Here is a 21,336-nt window from a genome sequence, read left to right as displayed (position 1 = left end):
GAGCACAGGTTTTAACTTTAAAGCCACTGAGTTAGAAATTACCACAGACTGAAACTCACACATCGAAAAATTAGAAGTCAAGAGATGCTCATCAACTGACTAGTAATTCATACATCCACTTGTCCAGGTCAACAAATTCCTATTGAGAGGACAAAGATGTCATTAGGTAAGCCCAGAATTGCTTATCCCCAATAACACACTCACAGTAACTAAGGACTCAGACCCCACCTCCTACCTTATACTCGTGGAGGTTAGGGTCTATATCTACTAGCAGGCTATGGTAGCATACAATTTTAGTTCCAGTAACTTAGGAGGTAGAAACAGGTGGATCCCTGTGAGTTCAAGGCCAGCCTGGTCTACAGAGCGAGTTCTAGGACCGTTAAGGCTACATAGAACAACCTTGTCCCAAATAACAACAAACAAACAAACAAACACCAATAATCAGAGATAGACATGACTTAATTCAGACCTCCTAAATCAAAATATTTAGAGATATAGAGTAATAACCAAACAATTTGGGGGGATTCCTAATTGGAAAAATATTATTCTAAAAGCCCACAGGCAATAGTTTAGGAGGTGACCAATGCAGAATCAATCAATCAATCTCTCTCTCTCTCTCTCTCTCTCTCTCTCTCTCTCTCTCTCTCTCTCTGTTGCTGCCCTGGCCTCCCAGGGAACACATTACTGTAGAAGGAAACACTTTTCCTAAAGTCATTTGGCAAAACTTCAAACTCAAGACATCTCAGCTTCCTAGGGCTAAGTGTACCTTCATGTTGGTGTGATACTACAGAGAACACAGCCAGGACCATACCACTACCCAGATGCTAGGAGAACAGTGATCCTAGACCTATAGGCCAGCCTCTGGACTAGCAGAAGGAAAGAGGGTAAATAGACATGGATGTGGCAGAAAGCAACCTCTGAATGTGGGGTTCACTCAGCCTTTCTTGTCCCGTTCATATGGGCCTACTTACTTCATGATAAACGGTACTTGGCTTAGGGTCAGACTGAGAGAGAAGGGTGAAGTGATTGGAGAATCAGAGGCATAGTCCCAGTCTCCCTGCAACTTTGTCTCCCTCAAATCTGACAAGGCACACCAGACTCTTGTTTGAAGTCATCACAAAACTAATGCTTAATTCTCTTCTTTCTTCAGACTCCTGGTTCTCCTAAAACCAAGCCACCAAAGACTATACTGACTGCAGCTACCCACTGTGTTCCATCCCTAGCACCCACATTTTCTGAAGCCAATCTCCTTTTCTATGCCATGTGGTCTCATGGGGATCCATCAGTTTCTTCCCTCTGGAAGTTAATATTTAAAGCAGCATTTATGTTTGAATAGATGGTCTCTAATTGCCACACTGTTTGGAAAGGATTAGGAGGTGTGGCTTTGCTGGAGGACTTGTATCACTAGGGACAGTCTTTGAAGTTTCAGAAGATCTAGTCTCAGTGTTCTCTCTGCCTCCTTACAGTTCAAGGTGTGAACATTCAGCAACTGCTCCAGCTGCCTACTACCTGCTGCCTCCACTCTCCCATCATGGACTCAAAACTTCTGAAACCATAAGCCCATAATAAACTATTTCTTCTATAAGTTGCATCGGTCATGATATCTTATCACAGCAATAGAAAAGTCACTGGTACTTTTATAGTAATACAAGCACCAATGAAAAGTCCTTAGCGCTGATCTCCAAATGTGGCACCCCAAGGGTCACCCCCCTATCCCTGACATGCCAGAACTCCATGAACCAAGCATGATCCTTTTCTAGCTCCAGAGCCAAACCATTTGTCCCTAGTTCAATTCAGGAAGCCAGTCTCATAATCTACCATCAGATCCTGTTTCAAGATTCATTTCTGTTAGTGTGATAAAAATACTCTGCCCAGAAGCAACCTATGGTAGAAAAAGAAGAGAGTTTATTGGGCTTACAATTCCTAAATGCATCCGCGCTGCCAGCTTGCTTATGCTTGGCTAGCTTTCTGTGTGCTTGTACGGTGCAGTGCCCAGCCCATGAAATGGGCCCGTTCATGAACAGGGTGAGTCTTTCTGCCAATGAAGACAATTCCCACCAACATACTCATGTGCCACCCTAATCTAGGGAAGCTGTCTTTGCAGGGTGTCATAGTTATTCCTGGTGATCAACTTGACTACATCTGAAATGAACTACAATCCAGAATTGGAGGGCTCACCTGTGATCCAGATCTTGAAGCTGGAAGACACAAGCTTCTGACCTAGATCTTGGCATGGAGATCTTGAGGCACAGTGGCCATGAAAAGCTTAGGCCCAGGCAAGGTAGTACATGCTTTTAATCCCAGGAGACTGAGGCAAGGAGATCTCTGAGTTCAAGGACAACCTGAGACAATCAAGTCCCAGATCCAGGCATGGTGGCACAAACCTTTAATCTGGGCTACACCTTTCGCTGGAGACCTACATAAGGACCTTGGAAGAAGGAAGGCTCACTCTTCTTTGCCTGCTTGCACTTACTTGCCAGCACATCTGTTGGAACCTACTTCTGCAGAAGACCAGCTGAAACAACTAGCCTCATGGGACTGAGCAACTATTAGATTCTTAGACTTCCCATTCACAGCTGACCATCGTTGGGTTAGTTGGACTACAGACTGTAACTCATCACCATAAATTCCCTCAATATAGAGAGGCATTCCATAATTTCTGTGACTCTAGAGAAACTCTGACTAATACAACAGGTGATTCCAGGTTTCGTCAACTTGACAGTAAAACTAGCCAGCTACAGACCACCTGTCCTTCTTCAAACCACCTGAGTTTTCAAAGCACATCAACTCATCTTCTTCTCACAGATGCTAATGTTGCCAAGAAACAACCATTTGGACATTGACACTCTGGAGATAATTGGCTATACACTAACAAGATCAGCAAGACAGACAGAAACTACACATGGAAGGACCACATTCCTTGACGTTGATTCTCCAACAGCCACCATAGCCGCCAAGGGCTACCTTTGCCATGTATACTCTATGCAAATGTCTTTGAAACATAACCTCATCATAACTTGAGCAAAGAAGGATCCAAATCACCAGAGCCTGCCCAGATGTGCTTGACCACATTTGGGCAGGAGGTGTGTGAACAAGGAGTACCTCAGGATGCATGCTTGCCCCGATTGGACATGATGGGAAATACTACGAATCATTGGTTTTGCCTTTTTAAGCCCATGCAAAACATGACTTGGAGCCATTCTCCAGAAACCCAGAGATGGACTTGACCAGAGAGCCCATCAGTCTGTCCAGTATTTAACTAAAGCTTGCTTCAAATTTGCCTTGAAATTGCAGTAGTGGTCTCATTCTCAACTAGTGGGATTAACAGCTTGGATGCTGTTTGAAGCGACACACCAAAGAACTCTTGAGGTCAACCAGGTGGCTGGCTCCACAGAACATCCTTCTAAATGTGGAAATTTATGTTCAAAAAAAGAGGGGAAAACTGCATGGAAAGTTGGGGTGGTGAAGAACAAGGCTCTGAGGTAGGGGTGGAATTAAATGAAGGGGAGAAGAGACGCGTTAGTGAGAAGAGGGACTGTGGGAAGAAGGTAGATCAAGTCTTGTGGAGTGGGAAGGAGGGCAAGGACATGATCACCAGTGAACCACCAGTATTGTGAGTAAAGTACCTGCTGGAAGCCAGCATCTGTGCATAGCCCTAGGCAAGATCCCTCATTTAACCCTTAACAACAGTAACCCTGGGCCATAGACCTCGTCATTCCCTTGTTAAGAAATCCACCCAAAAAAGAAGCAGAGCTAGAATTAACACTCAGGGCTCTTCTACTGCCAAAGTCCCTCCTTTCATAGCTCAAGGTCTTTCCCAGGGAGCTCTTTGCCGTGGGTCCAGGTTTATTCAATGTGTGAGCAAGCTTGTTGTCTAATGTCAGGGTGCAGTCTAAGAAGCCTCTGACATTTAGGTTACTCCTGATTCTTCTTCTCAGCCTTTCTCCCCCCGACCCCACCCACGTGAAAGGACCTTGGAATTTCCTTTGTTCCTGGCACCTGCAGGGGACTGGGTGCTTGTTCATAACTCTCTCTGCGCTATTGGGCTTCTCCAGAAATGCAATTTTGCTCAGCAAGAGGGGAAAAAAAAAACTTTACCCACAAAAGTAAATCACTTAGAGCAACAGGTGACTGGGCCACAGATTGATTTTAAACATCATCTGACCTCATATAAAAGCCATGTTTAATATTTCTATTCCCAGCTAAACTAAATCATAATGACCACCATGACCATGAAAACTTCCTTTCTAAGCAGGGCAGTGGTGGCACACAGCTTCAATCCCAGCACTCAGACAGAGGCAGCTGAATCTCAGTGACTCTGAGCCCAATCTGGTCTGCAGAGGTAGTTCCAGGACAGCCAGGGCTACACAGAGAAACCCTGTTTTGAAAAACTAAAATCAATAAGTTCACTCATTCATTTATTCATTCATTCTATTCTAGAGGCTGAAGAGATAGCTCACTGGTTAGAAGCATGTATTGCTTTTGTAGATGACCTGAATTGTTTGGGTCCTACAACCCATGTCAAGCTCCTGTAACTTCAGTTCTAGGGGATCTAGAACCTTCTTCTGTCCTCTGCAAGTACCCACACACGTGACATAAACAGCCCCCCCTCTCTTCTCTCTTCTCTCTCTCTCTCTCTTCTCTTCTCTCTCTCTCTCTCTCTCTCTCTCTCTCTCTCTCTCTCACACACACACACACACACACACACACATTTTAAAACAAGTCTTTAAGAGTAAATGTGGTTCAGAGTCTACTATAAAATGTGCAACTACAAAATTAAGTAGAACAAATCACTCAGCAATGTGTGTAAAACACACACACACACTTAGTCCTTCAAAACTCTAATCCTACACAGGTTATGAACAGAAGAAAAAAATACAGAGAGGAGACGAAAGGGATCTTTGTGTGTTGTTGTGTATAGTGTATAGTGCATACATAGTATGTGGTGTACATCTTGAAAAGAGACAGCGTTGTTGACAAGAGAAGTCATTGCATCACTGAGAAGATGGGAAGTAACCTTCCTGGTCTCCAAGTGGCCTTGACCACAGCCCTTAAACCCGCTGTCTGAGTCCTCAGCTGACGTTCAGCTCATACACACCTCTGTCTCTTTTGTTCCTGACTCTACCCCACGTTAAACCACCAAGGTTTCTAAAACATTCAGACATCAAGGACAGCATGTTCTATCTCCAGGAAATGCGTCTAACAATGATCCCTAAGCTTATCAAACATGTTCCTTCTGGGAATTGGATGTTCGAATGCTTAGTTCTGGAAATTAAGCCTGTTCCTTTTAGACAGAAGCAAACTCATCTTGTGGTAATTATCAGCCTACTTGGTGCTCTCTCACCTTGAACAAACGCGTGGATACATTTAAGTATTCTGTGCTCCGAAAGTGTTCTTGGTGGTCCTGTCTACTCTGAGACTGGTCTGAACTGGAATCAAGTATCATTCCAGCAGGAATTCTCTTTCACACACAATTCTTTTTCACATCAACACTGAAACAGTAGCAATGAGGCCTAAGTGAACATTACAACAGTGGTTCTATATAAGTGGAAAGATTACAAGACTAACATTTGGATGAATTTCTACACTTTCCAACATTGCTATTATTATTATTATTTCAATTACTATTACTATTATTACTGTCAATGTTAATAAATGTCCCTTTGCCTTGTACCAAACCAATGTTAGATAAAAGTGCTAACTATGTATCAAATGTCCAAGGGTGGGTTTCTTAGAGGAGGAGGAGGAGGAGGAAGATGGGAAGCAGAAAATACCGACAGGGTTTCCTTCCCGTAATGATCACGAAGTCTTCTTCAATCAGTGCAAGGACTTTGTGTGGAACTCTGTTCTCCATAACAAGAGGAGGAAAATATTTTTATCTGTGTCAGTGAGAACCAGTATTCTTAAACTAATGTCCATCTATGTCTAAGCTTTTACACAGCTAAAGCAGTGGGCTTTTTCAATATGAGAGCCAAAAGAGCCTTAACCATTCATTGGAAGAACCAACTCTTTATATTAGAAGAGAACCTGAGGGATGGAAGCAAGGGGATCACAAGTTCAAGGGCATCTTCAGCCATGGAGTGATTTTGGGAATACTTATGGCTAATGAGACTGCTCTCATTAGCCAAGAAACAGAATAAAAAAGACCAAGAATGTCAGTGCACGAGCAAGTCACCTGTAAGACCATGACCTTCTTAATGCAAATGTTCTTGTATCTCACAGGTTGGTCTGTGTCTATTGGGGAGGAAGGAACTGGGATTGGGACTTGCTGTTGGAAAGACACCCCAGAGAACCCGCTCATGACCCAAGCGTGGACTAAGGAGTCTCGACATCAGGAAGAGAAGCTATTTGCTATTTCTACTTCATCCCTGCCCTTCTCACAAAACACCAAACAGAACCCAAGTAGCTCAATAATGAGGAAGTGGGCGTGGGAATGCGCAGAGCACCTGCCCTGGAACAATCCACACATGCGCATGGGGATAGCTCCCTTTGTATTGCTAGAAAGCTCTGTCCGCTCCCCTCTTAAACATCTTTTCTCCTTCAAGCGGAACTCATTAGGAATCTGCTCACTTCTATTTAAAAAAAATGTTTTAAATAAAAACAACTAGTGACACACACACACACACACACACACACACACATTGTCTCAAAACAAAAGATAAAAGGCTTTATTCCCCCCCCAAGGGAAAGTAGCTGCCAAGAAAACTTCCTCTCTCCAAAATGCAACAAAGCTTTCAGCCTTTCCTTTCATCTAAGGGATCACAAACAGAGAAACAGGAAAAGCATCAAAGGCTATTATGCTTGCACAGGGTCCTCGGCTCCCTGGAAAACTGGGGACTCACAGATAAAGAAGCCAGTGAGCTTCCAGTTTAGCCACCGGCCTAATTAACACCAACGCTGCTGAGAAACAGCCCCTGTTGATACAGAGGAGGTCTTTAATGACACTGAAGGCTTAATTTTGTCATAAATTTTAATACAGTATTTTAAATACAAGTGAGTTAATCACTCTCCAAAGTCAATTCACTGAGCTGGGGAAGAAATCCCCACCTTCATTAGTAGTCTCTGAGATTCCTAAATTCCCCCTCTTTCCTCATAGCTGAGGGCATAGGCTTTAGCAACAAAACTCAGTTAAACTGATGCATATTCATGCAGTTGCTCTAAACTGATTTACAGTTCTTGTCTTGGCCCTGGTACCCAGGGGAGTGAGAACCGAAGGAAGCCACAGCCTCTCTGGGTTGTGGTAAGCCACTGGTGGGCTTTCTAGTTCTGAGACGGGAAAAGCAATTCTCTAGGTGTACTGATCTCGTTAAATACCAGACACAGAGGAGCATCCAGAGTAGCCAAACATCTGAAAAGCACTCAGAGGCACCAAGAGGCCGTGGTAATATGTAAACTGTCAACTAGAAAAGGGTCTTTAAAACACTGCTGGCCTCTACGTTCTAGATGAGGAGTTAGCTGGAGCTCGCAAGATGAGCAGTTGCCAGGAAGAGGATTGAAGTAGGCATCCTTAATCAAATGCCAAGTAGCCAGCATAAGTAAATGGGGGGCAGGGGCAGGGAGACTCTGCCTGATCACTATATCTTAGTGCAAAGCAAGGTATGCATACCCCAGACAGCCCCACTCTTGGAAGTTTTCAAACACAAGCTGAAAACTCTAGATTTTTCAATACGGACTCATAATCGTTTACAACACTGTGGGAGTCGAATGTGTCCCCTCACTACGCATCCACATAGGCGCTGCATTTGTACTGCTGAGGGATGTAGGATGGGGGCAGGAAGGGCAGATGGGCAGGAGGCCAAGTGGAGTGAGGAGGCTAAAACAACCTGAGGTGGCTAGGAGAACATTCCAGACAGCCATGGGAGTCTTACAAGAAGAGGAGGTCAAGATAACAGTTTCAAAACTTGTTTTAAAGAGTTCCCCCCAACAAATGTTTTAGGAATCGTTCCTGAAAAGGTACAGTGTAATTAAACCACCCAAGATGTCCATAACCTTAGCCTTTGCCTGTGCCCATCATAGGACCTTCTGTGCATTCAGACAGGACGCCATGCTTTTCGCACTTTAACCTAAAAGACCTAAGAGTGTTATTTTAGGCCACAGTTGGTGATCATGGTGATCATTTGTCACACTGACATAAAAAAAAAAAAGATATGTCCAAATTTTTTCAATGCAAGCATCAGGCTGTGGGTATAAAGCACCTGAGATGCAGATATAGCATCTAGTCCCCTGTCTCCAGCATCTGAGATGCAGATATAGCATCTACTCCCCTGTCTCCAGCATCTGAGATGCAGATATAGCATCTACTCCCCTGTCTCCAGCAGCTCCAGGACTCCCCATAGCTACAAGGACTGACAAAGTCCCTAAGGACTACCCTTCACAATTACCCCAAACATGAATGGCCCCTTCAAGGCCTTTGTCACAGAGTGATCTTTGACACTCACTACTATAATGTTCTCCCAACACCAAGAACATAGCACTTTACCCTCTTGAGATTCCATTCTGACTTCTTCAAGCATTTCTGACCCAGACCAGAGTCTGGCAGTATCCTGTTACTATATATGTCTATATATGTCTCCATCAGAAATCTATTGGTGCTACCATCACAACAGCGGAGATCAAATTAGATTACCCTGCAGAGGCCTTGTAACAATCACAACAAACAGGGATTAGCACACACACACACACACACACAAAAAAAAAAAAAAAAAAAAAAAAACCCAGACACGTAGAAGACAAGAGTAAAAGATGCAGAACTAAACCCATTTGTCTATGGCTACCTACTTTTCAAGAACACTGTCAGGACATACATTGGAGAAAACACTGCCTCTTCAATAGGTGGTGCTAGACAGGCTGGGTATCCACGTGTGAGGGAATGAAACAAAACCCTATTTCTTATTCTATACCAAAAATTAAAAATTAAAGACCTTAATCTAAGACCTGCAACTCTGAAACTATCCAGGAAAACACTTCAAGATATAAGCCTAGGTGAGGACATTCTGATAACTCGAGATTATGACTGAATTATGGGAATCACATGAAATTAAGAACCTTCCATCCAGCAAAGAAAACAATCGCCAAAAAGAAAAGAAAACCTGCAGAATAAGAGGAGAGCATCACAAGCTATACATATGATGAAGTATTAATATCTGGAATAAATGAAGAGATAAAAATTAAATACAAAAAACCCAAATAACTTCACCAATAAATGGGGAAATGAAGGGAGGCAGTTCTTAAGAGAACACAAATGGTCAATAACCATACAAAAACTGGTTAACATCCTTTGTAGCTGCAAGTTTGGCTACACTAATTTGGCTCCCTGTGGGTTGCATGTGCTCGCCTGCCCAGGAGTCATCTGGACTCTCAAATGGCACACACACACAGACACAGACACACAGACACACAGACACACAGACACACAGACACACAGAAACACAGACACACAGACACACAGACACACAGAAACACAGACACACAGACACACGTCAGTTAACTTTTTGACATGCCATGAGTATCTCAAAGGCTGGGCACTCCTAAACCTTCCCCTGCTAGCAAACACACCCCTCTAGTACTCCTGAGATACCTAAAACTTTCCATGCTACCCCAGGCCCAATCAGGGATACTGCCAGTGGCCACTTAGCTGAATTCTTACATGACTGGTTGGCTTTCACTCCTGCAGCTCTTATGTCCCATCCTTCTTCCCCGAGTCATGGAGATTCTCTCTCTCCTTCCTTTCTCCCAGTTCCTAGCCCATGCAAATCTAAAGGTTCTACCTCTGCCTACCTGCCCAGCCACTGGCTGTTGGCTCTTTATAGATTGATCAAAAACCAATTGGGGACAAGGACCTTCAGGGTTTAGACACTCAGAGTCCCGATTTTGCAGGAGGGGGGATTAATTCAAAGTATTGGTACCAATCCCCAATAACTCTTAGCCAGCAAATTAATGCTACATTGGGATTCAACTCACCCCAATCAAGGAAACCAATGATTCAGGCTGGAGACTCGGCTCAGTGGTTAACAGTGTCGGCTCACACTTGCAGAGGACCCAAGTTTGGCTACCTGCACCTCTGAGAAGGAGCTCCCAACTACTTCTTTAATTTCAGCTCCAGAGGGTCCACGGCTCGCTTCCAGCTTCTTCGGGACCCCCGTGCACACATTCGTTGTACCTCACACACAACACACATACAAGAGTAAACCAAGTGACAGCAAATGCTGACGAGGATGTGGGGAGACACACACGAGACACGAGTAGCTGTGACGCAGAGCAGTGCAGACACTACAGACATCACAGAAGAGGTTCCTCACAAACCTCAAATACAAGCAACATGTCATACCACTCCTGGACAGATACCCAAAAGACTAAAAAAAAGTCAACACCCTACAGATGTACTTGCACTTTCGTAACTATTGCTGCACTGTTTTCAATAGCTAGGAAACAGGACTGGTTTAAATGTCCATGGATGAATGATAAAGAAAATATCACTTTCAACATCATTATGTCACCTTCAGAAAAACACATGAACCTGGAGATCTAGTCAGGTAAGATAAGCCAGATTCAGACAATAATGATGTTTTCTCTCATACATAGAGTCTTGATTTAAATACAGACATGCATACATCTAAGGAATATGGCGTTGGAAGTTGGAGAGATGGCTCAACAGTTAAGAGCACTGACTGTTCTTCCAGAGGTCCTGAGTTCAATTCCCAGCAACCACATGGTGGCTAACAACTATCTGTAATGGGACCTGATGCCCTCTAGTGGTGTGTCTGAAAAGAGCAATGGTGTACTCATATACATAAAATTAATAAATCTTAAAAAAAAAATAAAAAGGAATATGGCGTCAAAGTTGAGGGAACTATTGGGAGAGAGAAGGGATTTAAAGGGAGAACAAGAGAGGATACTGGATGCCCTGTTGCTTTTTGTTACTGTCTTAACACCATGACCTAAAGCAATGTGGGAGGAAAGGGTTTGCTTACTTATTTGGCTTCCATATTCCATCATCAAGGGAAGCCAAGGCAGGTACCCAAAGCAGGAGCCTGGAGGCAGGAACTGAAGCAGAGCCCTTGGTGAAACACTGCTTGCTGGCTAGCTCAGTTACCTGTCTTATACAGCCTGGATCCACCTGCCTTAGGATGGCCCATGATGGCCTGGGCACTCCCACATCAATTAGCAGTCAAGAAAATGCCCTCATGGGCATGCTCATAGGTGATTCCAATGGAAGCCATTCCTCAGGTGAGGTCCCCTTTTCCTCAAGTGCTATGACAAGGAAGGAAGGAAGGAAGGAAGGAAGGAAGGAAGGAAGGAAGGAAGGAAGGAAGGGAGGGAGGGAGAAAGACAGACAGACAACTATCACATTTTCTGTTATTTAAACGCACACATACACACAAAACCAGAGGGGGCTGTTACCATGAGGAAGGCACACTGGGGTTTGGCAGGGGTGGCATTTAGAGGAGAAAATGTGACAAAGTCTCATTACAGTGATTTGCATAAATAACAATGTCACAATGAGACCCAGTTAATTATTTTTTATACTTACCAAAAAGTTGGTAATCTTTTAAAAAATAAAAATCGCCTTTTAAATGTGAAGAGGAGGAGGAAGAAGGGGGAGGAAGAAGAGGGGAAAGATGAGAAGAGGGAGGAAGAAGACGGGAGGGAAAAGAGGAAGAGGAAGGAAGGAGGAGGAATAAGGAGGAGAAGGAGAAGAAAGAGGAGGGAGGGAGGAGGAGGAGAAGGAAGAAGAAGGAAGAGAAGGAAGAAGAAGAGGAAGAGGAGGAGCAGGAGGAGGAGGAGGATGCACATATGCCTGAGCCTAGCCAGGTGTTGGGCTGATACAACAGGGCCTATTGTGATGAATGTGAGATACTGGACTCAAAGATATGTTCACCCAGAGATCTCATCTCACCTGGTCATCCCATTACATGATTCCAGTAATATGTTGAGGTTTTAAAAAGTTCCCTGAGACTGTCGCTGGGTAATAACACGATGGTTGTGATCAGCGACTCCATAGTTGAATGCTGCCAGCCTAATCTAGCTGGGAAACCCAACAGGACTAATCTTAACTGGCATGACATCACTCATGACCTGTGACTTAGCACAAGACCCTGTGATTGCTGACAGCAGCACAGCGCACAGAATATTCTGGAATGCTATGAGCTCAGAAAGCTAAATCCTGTGGAAAGGAGAAAGTCAAGCACATAGGCTTGGAGGATGGATGGCAGGGATCTCTGGAGAATTGCTAACCAGAAGGCACTGAGGACTGCAGCAGGCTCATTGAATAAGGAAAGCTTACTGGTGACTCAACGCCTGGTTTTCCTCACAGTTAATAGTCTAGGAACTTTCCAAAGTCTTATATACATATACACAGGTATATATCTTTTAAAAAAAGATTTAGTTTATTTATTTCATGTATATGAGTACACTGTCTTCAGACACACCAGAAGAGGGCATCGGATCTTACTACAGATAGTTGTGAGCCACCATGTGGTTGCTGGGAATTGAACTCAAGACCTCTGGAAGAGTAGTCAATGGTCTTAACCACTGGTCCACCTCTCCAGCCCATATCATGGGTTTTTTTTTTTTTTTTCAATCATCACCTTTGAGAGTCCGATTAAAGCACAACTCACCAACCCCAATAATTCAGAACTCCTGCTCTATCTGGTCTCTCCTGGAACCATCCAGGTCCATACTTTTTCTTAGCAGGTCATGCGCAAATGATTACCAAACACCCTCAGCCTTTTTTCTGACCACAGTAAAATTCCCAGTTAGCATCCCAACCACACATACGACATAACACGGTTTTCAGTTTGTTGAACTGGAGAAGCTTAGCTGGCTAATGCCATTTCCCCATTAGCCTCTGCTAAACGCCCACACCCAAAGGACCACACCCCATGTTCCATACACAAGCATGCATGCTTTAGCTTTGAGATTGGTTGGCTTTTTTGTTTGTTCCGTGCTCTTCTGAAATATGCATGGGAATGGGCTGACCTTATTCTGGCTGAGAACAGCCTTCATCAGGCTGTTGGGGTGGGAGAACAGGCGAGCTGGTCACTGCGCAACAGAGTCAAGCCCAGATGAAAAGAGGTCTGTTAGAATAAAGCCTCAAACAGGAGGGACAGACTCCTCATCGGTGAGGAAATAACATAGCGTACAACAGTGAGTTCCTGAGGTCAATCTATAAAATAGGCAATGACCCAGAAGGAGGGTGTATCCCTGCAAGAAGCAAAATGCAGCAGGAAGGCTTACTTTGGGTCACTGTTTAAGGGACAAAGGTCATCATGGTGGGAAAAGCATGGTGACAAGAACTTGAGACTGGTCGTTGTGTCGCATGTGCAGTCAGAAAGCACAGAGAAGACAGACGGGTGGGGTACAGGCTCTAAAGTCTTAAGACCTCCCCTTAGTGACCCACCTTCCTAGAGGTAACAAGGGTTCAAACATATAAACCTATGGGAGAAATTCCCCACTCCAACCACAGCAGAGTCAAATGGCGGCCATGACTCCACTTCAAAGAGTGGACCATCCCTTTCAGGGTTCTATGCTCCTAAATTTAGTATGTTGGGCCCAGGCTGTGTTCTCTTTATGACTCAGACCGCACTGCCTTCAAAAACAAATTCCTAAAGGTCACGCTCAGAGGCAAAGCACTCCCTGTCCCCTGAGTGAGGGCTACTATGATCTAAGAGCAGGGTGCTACAAGACGGCTCACAGAACAAGCCATTGAATCCTTCCTTCTGTTTATTTCCAGAAGAGACTTTCCATAGACAGCTGCCATGCCAAGGTCCTGTCAGAGGGTCATGCCAACCTTCTGCAGGCAGCTTTCCACCCATATCCTGGCTCTGGATTCAGAGCTCTCTCCAAGGAGGTCTAGTGGGACTGAAGCCAGTCCTGGGATGCTTCTGGACTGAGGTCACTCGACAACACGTAGGTCGACACAGACACTACACCTGTCCTGCCAGGATCACGCACTGGAGGTGCTCACTCCAGCTCAGTTCTTTATTTGTGCCGGACCAGGCTAAGGGAACTTACTTAGCATCTCTCAGGCTCAGGTCCTCCATGCAACTGATCTATGAGCCCATACAGACCTAATGTGATCTCAGTCAAAAGCAACTGGCATGGTGTGGATTCGACCACCATCATTAAACGTCGGTATCAACAGAGATCACTAATAAGCACTGAATTTTCTCAGCCATAAAACAATGGGCTACACAAATTCTCCTCCACAAACAGACCTACCACCCTATCCTCGGGAATAGGGTGAATGAATGTCGGAACTTGCGATCTTCAAACAGAAGATGAGGAAGGCCCTGAGCCTCTCTCTTTAATGCAATGGGCTTCTTCCCTTCAAGGCCCCTTTAAGTAGTTTCTCTGACTGTGAGGAAAGCCAACAAAGTCAGGAATCCTTGACTCACATGCTGATGGGCAAGCATACAGGTCAGCACATCTAGGAAGCAAACTAGAGGTGATGTGTAGCTTCTGATCAAAGGCTCACTCACCTTGGTTGAAGTCGCACCGTTTCTTGGCACCTGAAGATGCTGCTTTGTGGACTCTCATGAGCCGGTGTTCCCGCTCTGCCCTGGCACTCTGACTGGCTGGGTCCCACATGCTCTGTCTCCTACAAGACAAAAAAAAAAAGGAGTCATCCTACAGATAAGCTGTCTGAGGCAGTCATTTCCATGGCACTACCTCTGGGCTGGGCTCAGTTCAGGGCAAGAGGCAAGGAGACATTTCAATGACCAAATGTAATAGGTATTTTTTTTTCTCCCACTCAATTGATGATCTGAGATTATAGAGGGGGTAGGCATACCACTTCCAAAAATAAAAGATTTTTTAGGCATTACAAATTATATAGTAGGGACAAGAGAGATGGCTCAACAGTTAAGAGTTTGTACTCTTCTTGCAGAAGATGTGAGTTCGATTCCCAGCACCCATACTTGCAGCTCACGACTGTCTATAACTCCAGGCCCAGAGGGACCCCACCATTCTAGGTTCTAAAGGCAGCTGCACTCCAGAGTGCACACATACACAGAGGCATGGAGTGTTAAATAGTTAAAACATGCTTACTTAGAGATTCCTGTGTTTTGTGAGTCCTTCGCCTACAGGTAGGTATGCATGTGCATCAGGTGCATGGTGGCTGGGTATCCAGAGAGAGGCCAGAAGAGGTATTGGATGCCCAGCACCAAAACTACAGATGGTTGGGTTGGAGAGCTGGCTCATTGGTTAAGAGCACTGACTGCTCTTCCAGAGGGCCTGAGTTCAATTCCTAGCAACAACATGGTGGCTCACAACCATCTGTAATGGGATCCAATGCCCTCTTCTGGTGTATGTGAAGATAGCTACAGTGTACTCATATACATAAAATAAATAAATCTTTAAAAAAATGCAGTCATGGACAGACCATTGTAGTCAGACTTTGGCTACTTTGTTGGTTTGTTCTTTCAACCCCCTAAGAGAATTACAGATGATTGTGAATCACCATGTGGATGCTAAGAACCAAGCCCAGAGCCTCTAAAAAAGCAACAAGTGCTTTTAACTGCTGAGCCCAAATGAAATAGTTTTTTAAAGAACATTATAGAATACCTCATAATAATAGCTATAAATTTAACATATCAACACTTACAAGATATTCATTCTTATGGAAAATAATGTCTGAATACTCACAGACACAAACAGGTTGGGAGGAGCTAAACTAAAATCTTAATAATTCTCTGTGAAGATGTCATTTTTGCTACATTTAGGGTTCCATATAGATTTCCCAAATTTTCTATAACAGAAAAAAATGTTCTTTCTGTATGAAGAAATAACTTAAAGCGAGTCTGAACACTAAGGCACACTTGTCCCATGTACTCCAGTCCCATGTCTGCCTGATCTCTCTCCACTGGTACCTATGTAACTATGCCCATCAGTTTACCAGCATCCACACAGACCCCAATTCCCAGTGCCCATGGTGTCATTGCCACTGATGTAAAAACCCTTCTGAGGGCTGAGCCGCAGTGAATAATACAAAAACATTCATACTACAACTAACCCTGCCGAGAGAGAGAGAGAGAGAGAGAGAGAGAGAGAGAGAGAGAGACCGACCTACCCAAGCTAGGACGATGGCCTTTTATGCAAAAGGTGAATTCAAAAGGACTTTGAAATATATACCTGACATTTATACATTTTCAAGACTGTTCCCTTGACAGTAGACATTTCTGTTCACCTACTAAACTAGTAACAAATACAGCTTGCAATTTAACAGGCCTCAAATCACTGAAATTATATAATTTCATATTAAGCTAAGAAAAACTATATTATTTAAAGTGGTTTTCATTAAGAGAGACCATAAAGTCAATTCAGTGCTTAACTCAAAAAAAAAAAAAAAACAAAACTGGACCACTCCGTGTTACTTGGCTGAGCTACAGAGCCCATACTTTAGTCCTAACCTCCCTAATCCAGATCCAGAGTTGGTCTCGCCATCAATCCATTCGCCACCCGTGCGGGCTCAGCTGCCCTGAAAGACACTAACAGCTGGCCTGCTGGTGGTAGAGGATGAGACTCATCGATCGTATGTGGCTTCCATACTTGTTTTCCGTCTCTGCCCCATACGACGACTGAACAGGGACTCTGAAGTGGGGAGAGAATTGTAAGAAAAAGTCTTCAGTGAACATCTCAGAGGAAATAGAGTGGGAAGCAAGAATTAGTTCCCTTGGGTATTTTGACAAAGAACTACTTCCAGTCTGGCTGCCTCTTTCCAGGAACTTACACCTTCCTGCCTCTTGCCCTAAGAGGCGCTTGGAATGGCGTCATTATGGAGCGGATGTGAAACATTCCTTGTGGACTCTTGCGTTGGGCTCTTGATGTCCAGCTGGTGGCGCTATTCCAGGAGGCAGGCATGGGCCATTCAGGATGTTGAATTTTGCTGACAGAGATAGGTGGCTGGGAGTCTTTGAGAGTGTATTATTCCTGGCCACTTCCTGGTTGCATCTTCTGTTCTCCTGTCTGCTAAGAAGTGCAAACCATCCTCTAGCTCTAGTATCTACTGCTGTGAAGGTCCCGCTGCCATGGTGCTCTGTCCACCTTCGTGAGAGAAGGTGGGTGGAAAAATGCTAATAAAACCATGATCCACCATAAAGTTTTCCATTCATGAAGAGTTCTCTCTGTCAAATACTAGGTGATTGTGGTGGTTTGAATAGGTTTGGCCCCATAGATTCATGTGTCTGAATGCTTTGGTCACAGGGAATATCACTATTAGGAAGTGTGACCTTATTGGAGGAGGTGTGGAGGAGGTTCAAGGAAGTGAATTGCTGTGTAGGCAGGACTTAGAGGTCTTCTGTGCTCAGGCTCTGCCCAGTGTGGAATCAAGTCTCCTTGCTGCCTGCAGAAGACAAGTCTCCTTCTGGTGGTCCTCTGATCAAGATGTAAAATTCTCCACTCCCCTAGTGTGCTGCCATGCTTCCTGCCATGATGATAATGGACTGAACCTCTGAAACTGTAAGCCAGCCCCAATTAAATGTTGTCTTTTATGAAAGTTACGGTTCTGTTGCTGTGAAGAGACACCATGACCATGACAATTTATAAAAGGAGGCACTTAATTGAAGACTTCCATAGTTTTGGAGGGTTAATTCATGTGATGGTTTACATATGCTTGGCCCAGGGAGTCTCACTATTAAGAGGTGTGGCCCTGTTGGAGTAAGTGTGTCACTATGGGTGTGGGCTTTAAGACCCTCATCCTAGCTGCCTAGAAGCCAGTCTTCTCCTAGCAGCCTTCAGATGAAGATGTAGAACTCTGAGCTCCTCCCACACTATGCCTGCCTGGATGCTGCCATGCTCCCACCTTGAGGATAACGGACTGAACCTCTGAACCTGTAAGCCAGCCCCAATGAAACATTGTCCTTCCAAGAGTTGCTTCTGTCATGGTGTCTCTTCACAGCAGTAAAACTCTAACCAAGACAATCCATTATCATCATCGCAGAGAGGATGGTGGCAGATGTAAAGCAGTGGATGAAAGCGTACATCTGATCAACAAGTTGCAACAAAGTAGGGGAGGGTAAACAAACTGGGCCTAACATGGGCTTTTGAAACCTCAAAGCCCATCCCCCAGAAACACACCTCCTTCAATAAGGCCAGACCTCCCAATCCTTCCCAAATAGTTCCACAAATGGGATATCAAACATCCAAAAAATATAAGCATAAGGGGGCTGCATTAGTCTTGTTTGTCAACTTAATGTGAGCCAGTGTCATGAGAGAGGAAAGAGCCTCCCTTGAAGAAATGCCTCCATGAAATCCAGCTGCAAGGCATTTTTTTTCCCCAATTAATAACCAATTCGGAAACGCTTAGCTCATTGTGGGTGGTACCATCCCTGGGCTGGTGGCCCTGGGTTCTATAAGAAAGCAGACGGAGAAAACCATGGGAAGCAAGCCAGTAAGCAGCACCCCTCCATGGCCTCTGCATCAGCTCCTGCCTCCAGGGTACCTGCCCTGTGTGAGTTCTTGTCCTGACTTCCTTTGATGATAAACTGTAATATGGACCTGTGAGTGAAATTAGCCCTTTTCTCCCCGTGTTGCTTTTGGTCATGCTGTAACAATAGTCTCACTGTAGCAATAGTAACTCTGACAGGGGCTTCATGAACCCCTCCATTAGTAATCCATTAGCTGATTACAAATTCTGGGGGAGTTTATGAGCCCCTTTGCAGAGGAATCATTAAACTATCCATAGAGAAACTTGATAAGAGGCTAATGAGCCCCTCCCCAGTAGCAAATTGTCCCTAATGATAAATCCTTATGGAGGGGCAGGGTCTCATGAGCCCCTACTCCCAAGCAACCATTACCTGCTTATAGATCTTCAGGAAAGGCTCAAAAGCCTGGTGAGCCCCTCACCCCCACCCCCACCCAACGCTGGAAAGCTAACGAGCTCAATCTTGTGCAGATCTGTGGCTCTTAATCAGAGCTGCTAATAGTTCCGGAGGGCAACAGCCATGCCACTCAGGCCAAGGAGACAGCTTTCCACAATAGCCTCCTCCCACGCTAGTGCATGAAAGCAGAGTGTCCGGTCTGTCTTCCCCACACTTATCTGACCAGTACTCCAGAGCTTGGCAAAGCATGCATTGAGGCAATAGACCTCTTTACAGGGCATCTCTCTCTCCACCCACACCTTCTAGTGTGCTGCAGCTGGACTGAGCCTGGGAAAGCCTGGCCTCAGGCAAGGCCTTAAACAGCTTGTTCTACTGAAAAAAATAAAATAAAATAAACTACTAAACATAGCCATTAGCACTGGCAAAATGCAGACTCTTCCAGCGGCATCCCTGTGTTAGCCTGACTTTTCAAGGATGGTTTTACGTGGGCACTTGGGTGTTTGTCAAGTATGCATTTTTTTTCAGTGGGTTTTTTTTTTTCTTTCTGCCTTATCATTATTCAAAACAAACTTTTAGGGATGATGGTCTCGTAAAATTCAAATCAGACATTTTCTCAGACATTTCTGAGCATATTTAAATCCGCTGGCCTTCAATTTGCTTGTGTAACGTTAAACTCCTTCCAAGAGTCGAACAAAACAAGGCATCAAGCAAGGGTTCACAGCCTTCGGCACTGGGCCGCTAAGCAAGCTGCTTGATCAAGAAATGTGTGCCTAGCTTTCCATGGGTCCAGTCATTGTGGATTGGAAGAGAAGCATGATCAACCAGCAAGTAGGCCCTTTAAGGATGCTTTCAATTCTCCCTGGGCTTAGCAACAGGTCTCTCTGTTTGTCTGTCTCTCTCTTTGTCTCTCTGTGTCTCTGCTCTCTTGTCTGTCTCTGTGTCTCTCTGTTGTGTCTCTGTCTCTGTTTGTGTCTCTCTGTCTCTGTGTGTCTCTTTCTGTCTCTGTCTCTCTCTGTGTCTGTGTGTGTATCTTTCTCTCTCTCTCTCTCTCTCCTCTCTCTCTCTCTCTCTCTCTCTCTCTCTCTCTCTCTCTCCACGTGTGCTCACTTCTTTCTTTGAATGGAGATCTCAACAGACTGGGAAATCCTATGACTTCAGGGACCAGAGGTTCCATGAGAAGAAATAGCAACAGATATGAAATGGTACATACTGGACTCACAAACTCAACATAAATTGATCGTCAGGAGGCAGATTCTGACCAGGAAAGGACGCTATGATATCTCAAGAGAACCAACATTGAAAACAGCGGCAATCCTAGAATCGCAAACTTTACCTGCAGTTAGGACTTGACAACCTTTATTGAGATACCCTGTCCTTAATGTCAAGGGAACAATACTTCCTCTTTAGCATTCCTCAAGATTGAGGCTTTGGGGACAAGTTTCTTAAAAGTCTACTGTCTACAATACAGCAAAAAACAAGAGTCCACATGCAGAGGCTTCTACATCTGGTTTCCCAGTTGAGTCTTATAGTCACTTTGGCTATGGGTAAGAGCTTGGTCACCATAGTGACAGCCCTGGGAGGAGCTTTGGTCCTGTAAGTCTTTGCAGGAAGTTCCTAAATCTTTAGGTGTGGCGGTTTGAATGGGTGTGACCCCATAGACTCACAAATTTTAAAGTTTAGCCCATAGGGAGTGGTACTATTGGAGGTGTGTCTTTGTTGGAGTAGGTGCGTCCTTATTGGAGGAACTGTGTCACTGTGGGGCCGGGCTTTGAACTCTCCTTTGCTCAAGCCCCACCTGCCCAGTGTTGTAGTGAGAATTTTGGTTTCTTTAAAAAAACCAGTTATGTGATGTACATAAGTTTTTGTTTTAATCCCAGGTGTGGGATACAGAGCTGTTTCAGTTTGTCCTCAGCCCTTAACTCTGATTCTCTCCTGCTCTAGGAGGGCATGATTCTTGCTAGCTGCAGAGAGTTTATGTTTGGAGTTCTGGGGATTCTGGGCAAGGAATAAATGTCAGAGCTCCAAGAGGGCCTGGAGGTACTCCGGAGAAGAGGCGGCAGCTGCTCCTGGCTGCTGTTGTTGCGATTTGTCAAGTCGACATAGGCAAAGAGAGGAGATATCCTGACTACAAAGACTGGCCTTGCTCCAAGGAACCCAACAACCCTAGTCAGCAGGAGGAAGCCGAAACAGATTTACAGCCCCTTTTCCCTCTAACCTTCTTTCTCTTCTACCGAGTGTTGGGGTGGGGGTAGGGGCATGGAAGGGGTTAGGATGGAATAAAGGTTGGAAGGAAGAGAAATATAAAACTCAAAAAAAAAATCAAAGAAAGGAAGGAAGGAAGGAAGGATGGGAGGAGAGGAGAGGAAAGGAGAGGAAATGGAGAGGAGAGGAAATGGAGAGGAGAGGAAATAAAGAGGAAAGGAAATAAAGAGGAAAGGGAAGGGAAGGGAAGGGAAGGGAAGGGAAAGGGAAAGGGAAAGGGAAAGGGAAAGGGAAAGGGAAAGGGAAAGGGAAAGGG

General features: G+C 44.6%; 1 protein-coding gene across 4 annotated transcripts in view; it reads right to left on the bottom strand.

Moving 5' to 3' along the window:
- Fam13c (family with sequence similarity 13 member C) overlaps positions 1-21,336 on the bottom strand; it is a 112,288-nt gene that overhangs the window by 61,257 nt on the left and 29,695 nt on the right. For all 4 annotated transcript variants that reach the window (XM_029482748.1, XM_021174614.2, XM_021174609.2 and 1 more), the window contains one exon: positions 14,481-14,599. In XM_029482748.1, the coding sequence (XP_029338608.1) occupies positions 14,481-14,599 (119 nt within the window). The remainder of the gene's footprint in view (positions 1-14,480; positions 14,600-21,336) is intronic.

Source organism: Mus caroli, chromosome 10 (assembly GCF_900094665.2).
Source record: "Mus caroli chromosome 10, CAROLI_EIJ_v1.1, whole genome shotgun sequence".
NCBI classification, from domain to species: Eukaryota; Metazoa; Chordata; class Mammalia; order Rodentia; family Muridae; genus Mus; species Mus caroli.
This window is presented reverse-complemented; position numbering and strand designations above follow the sequence as displayed.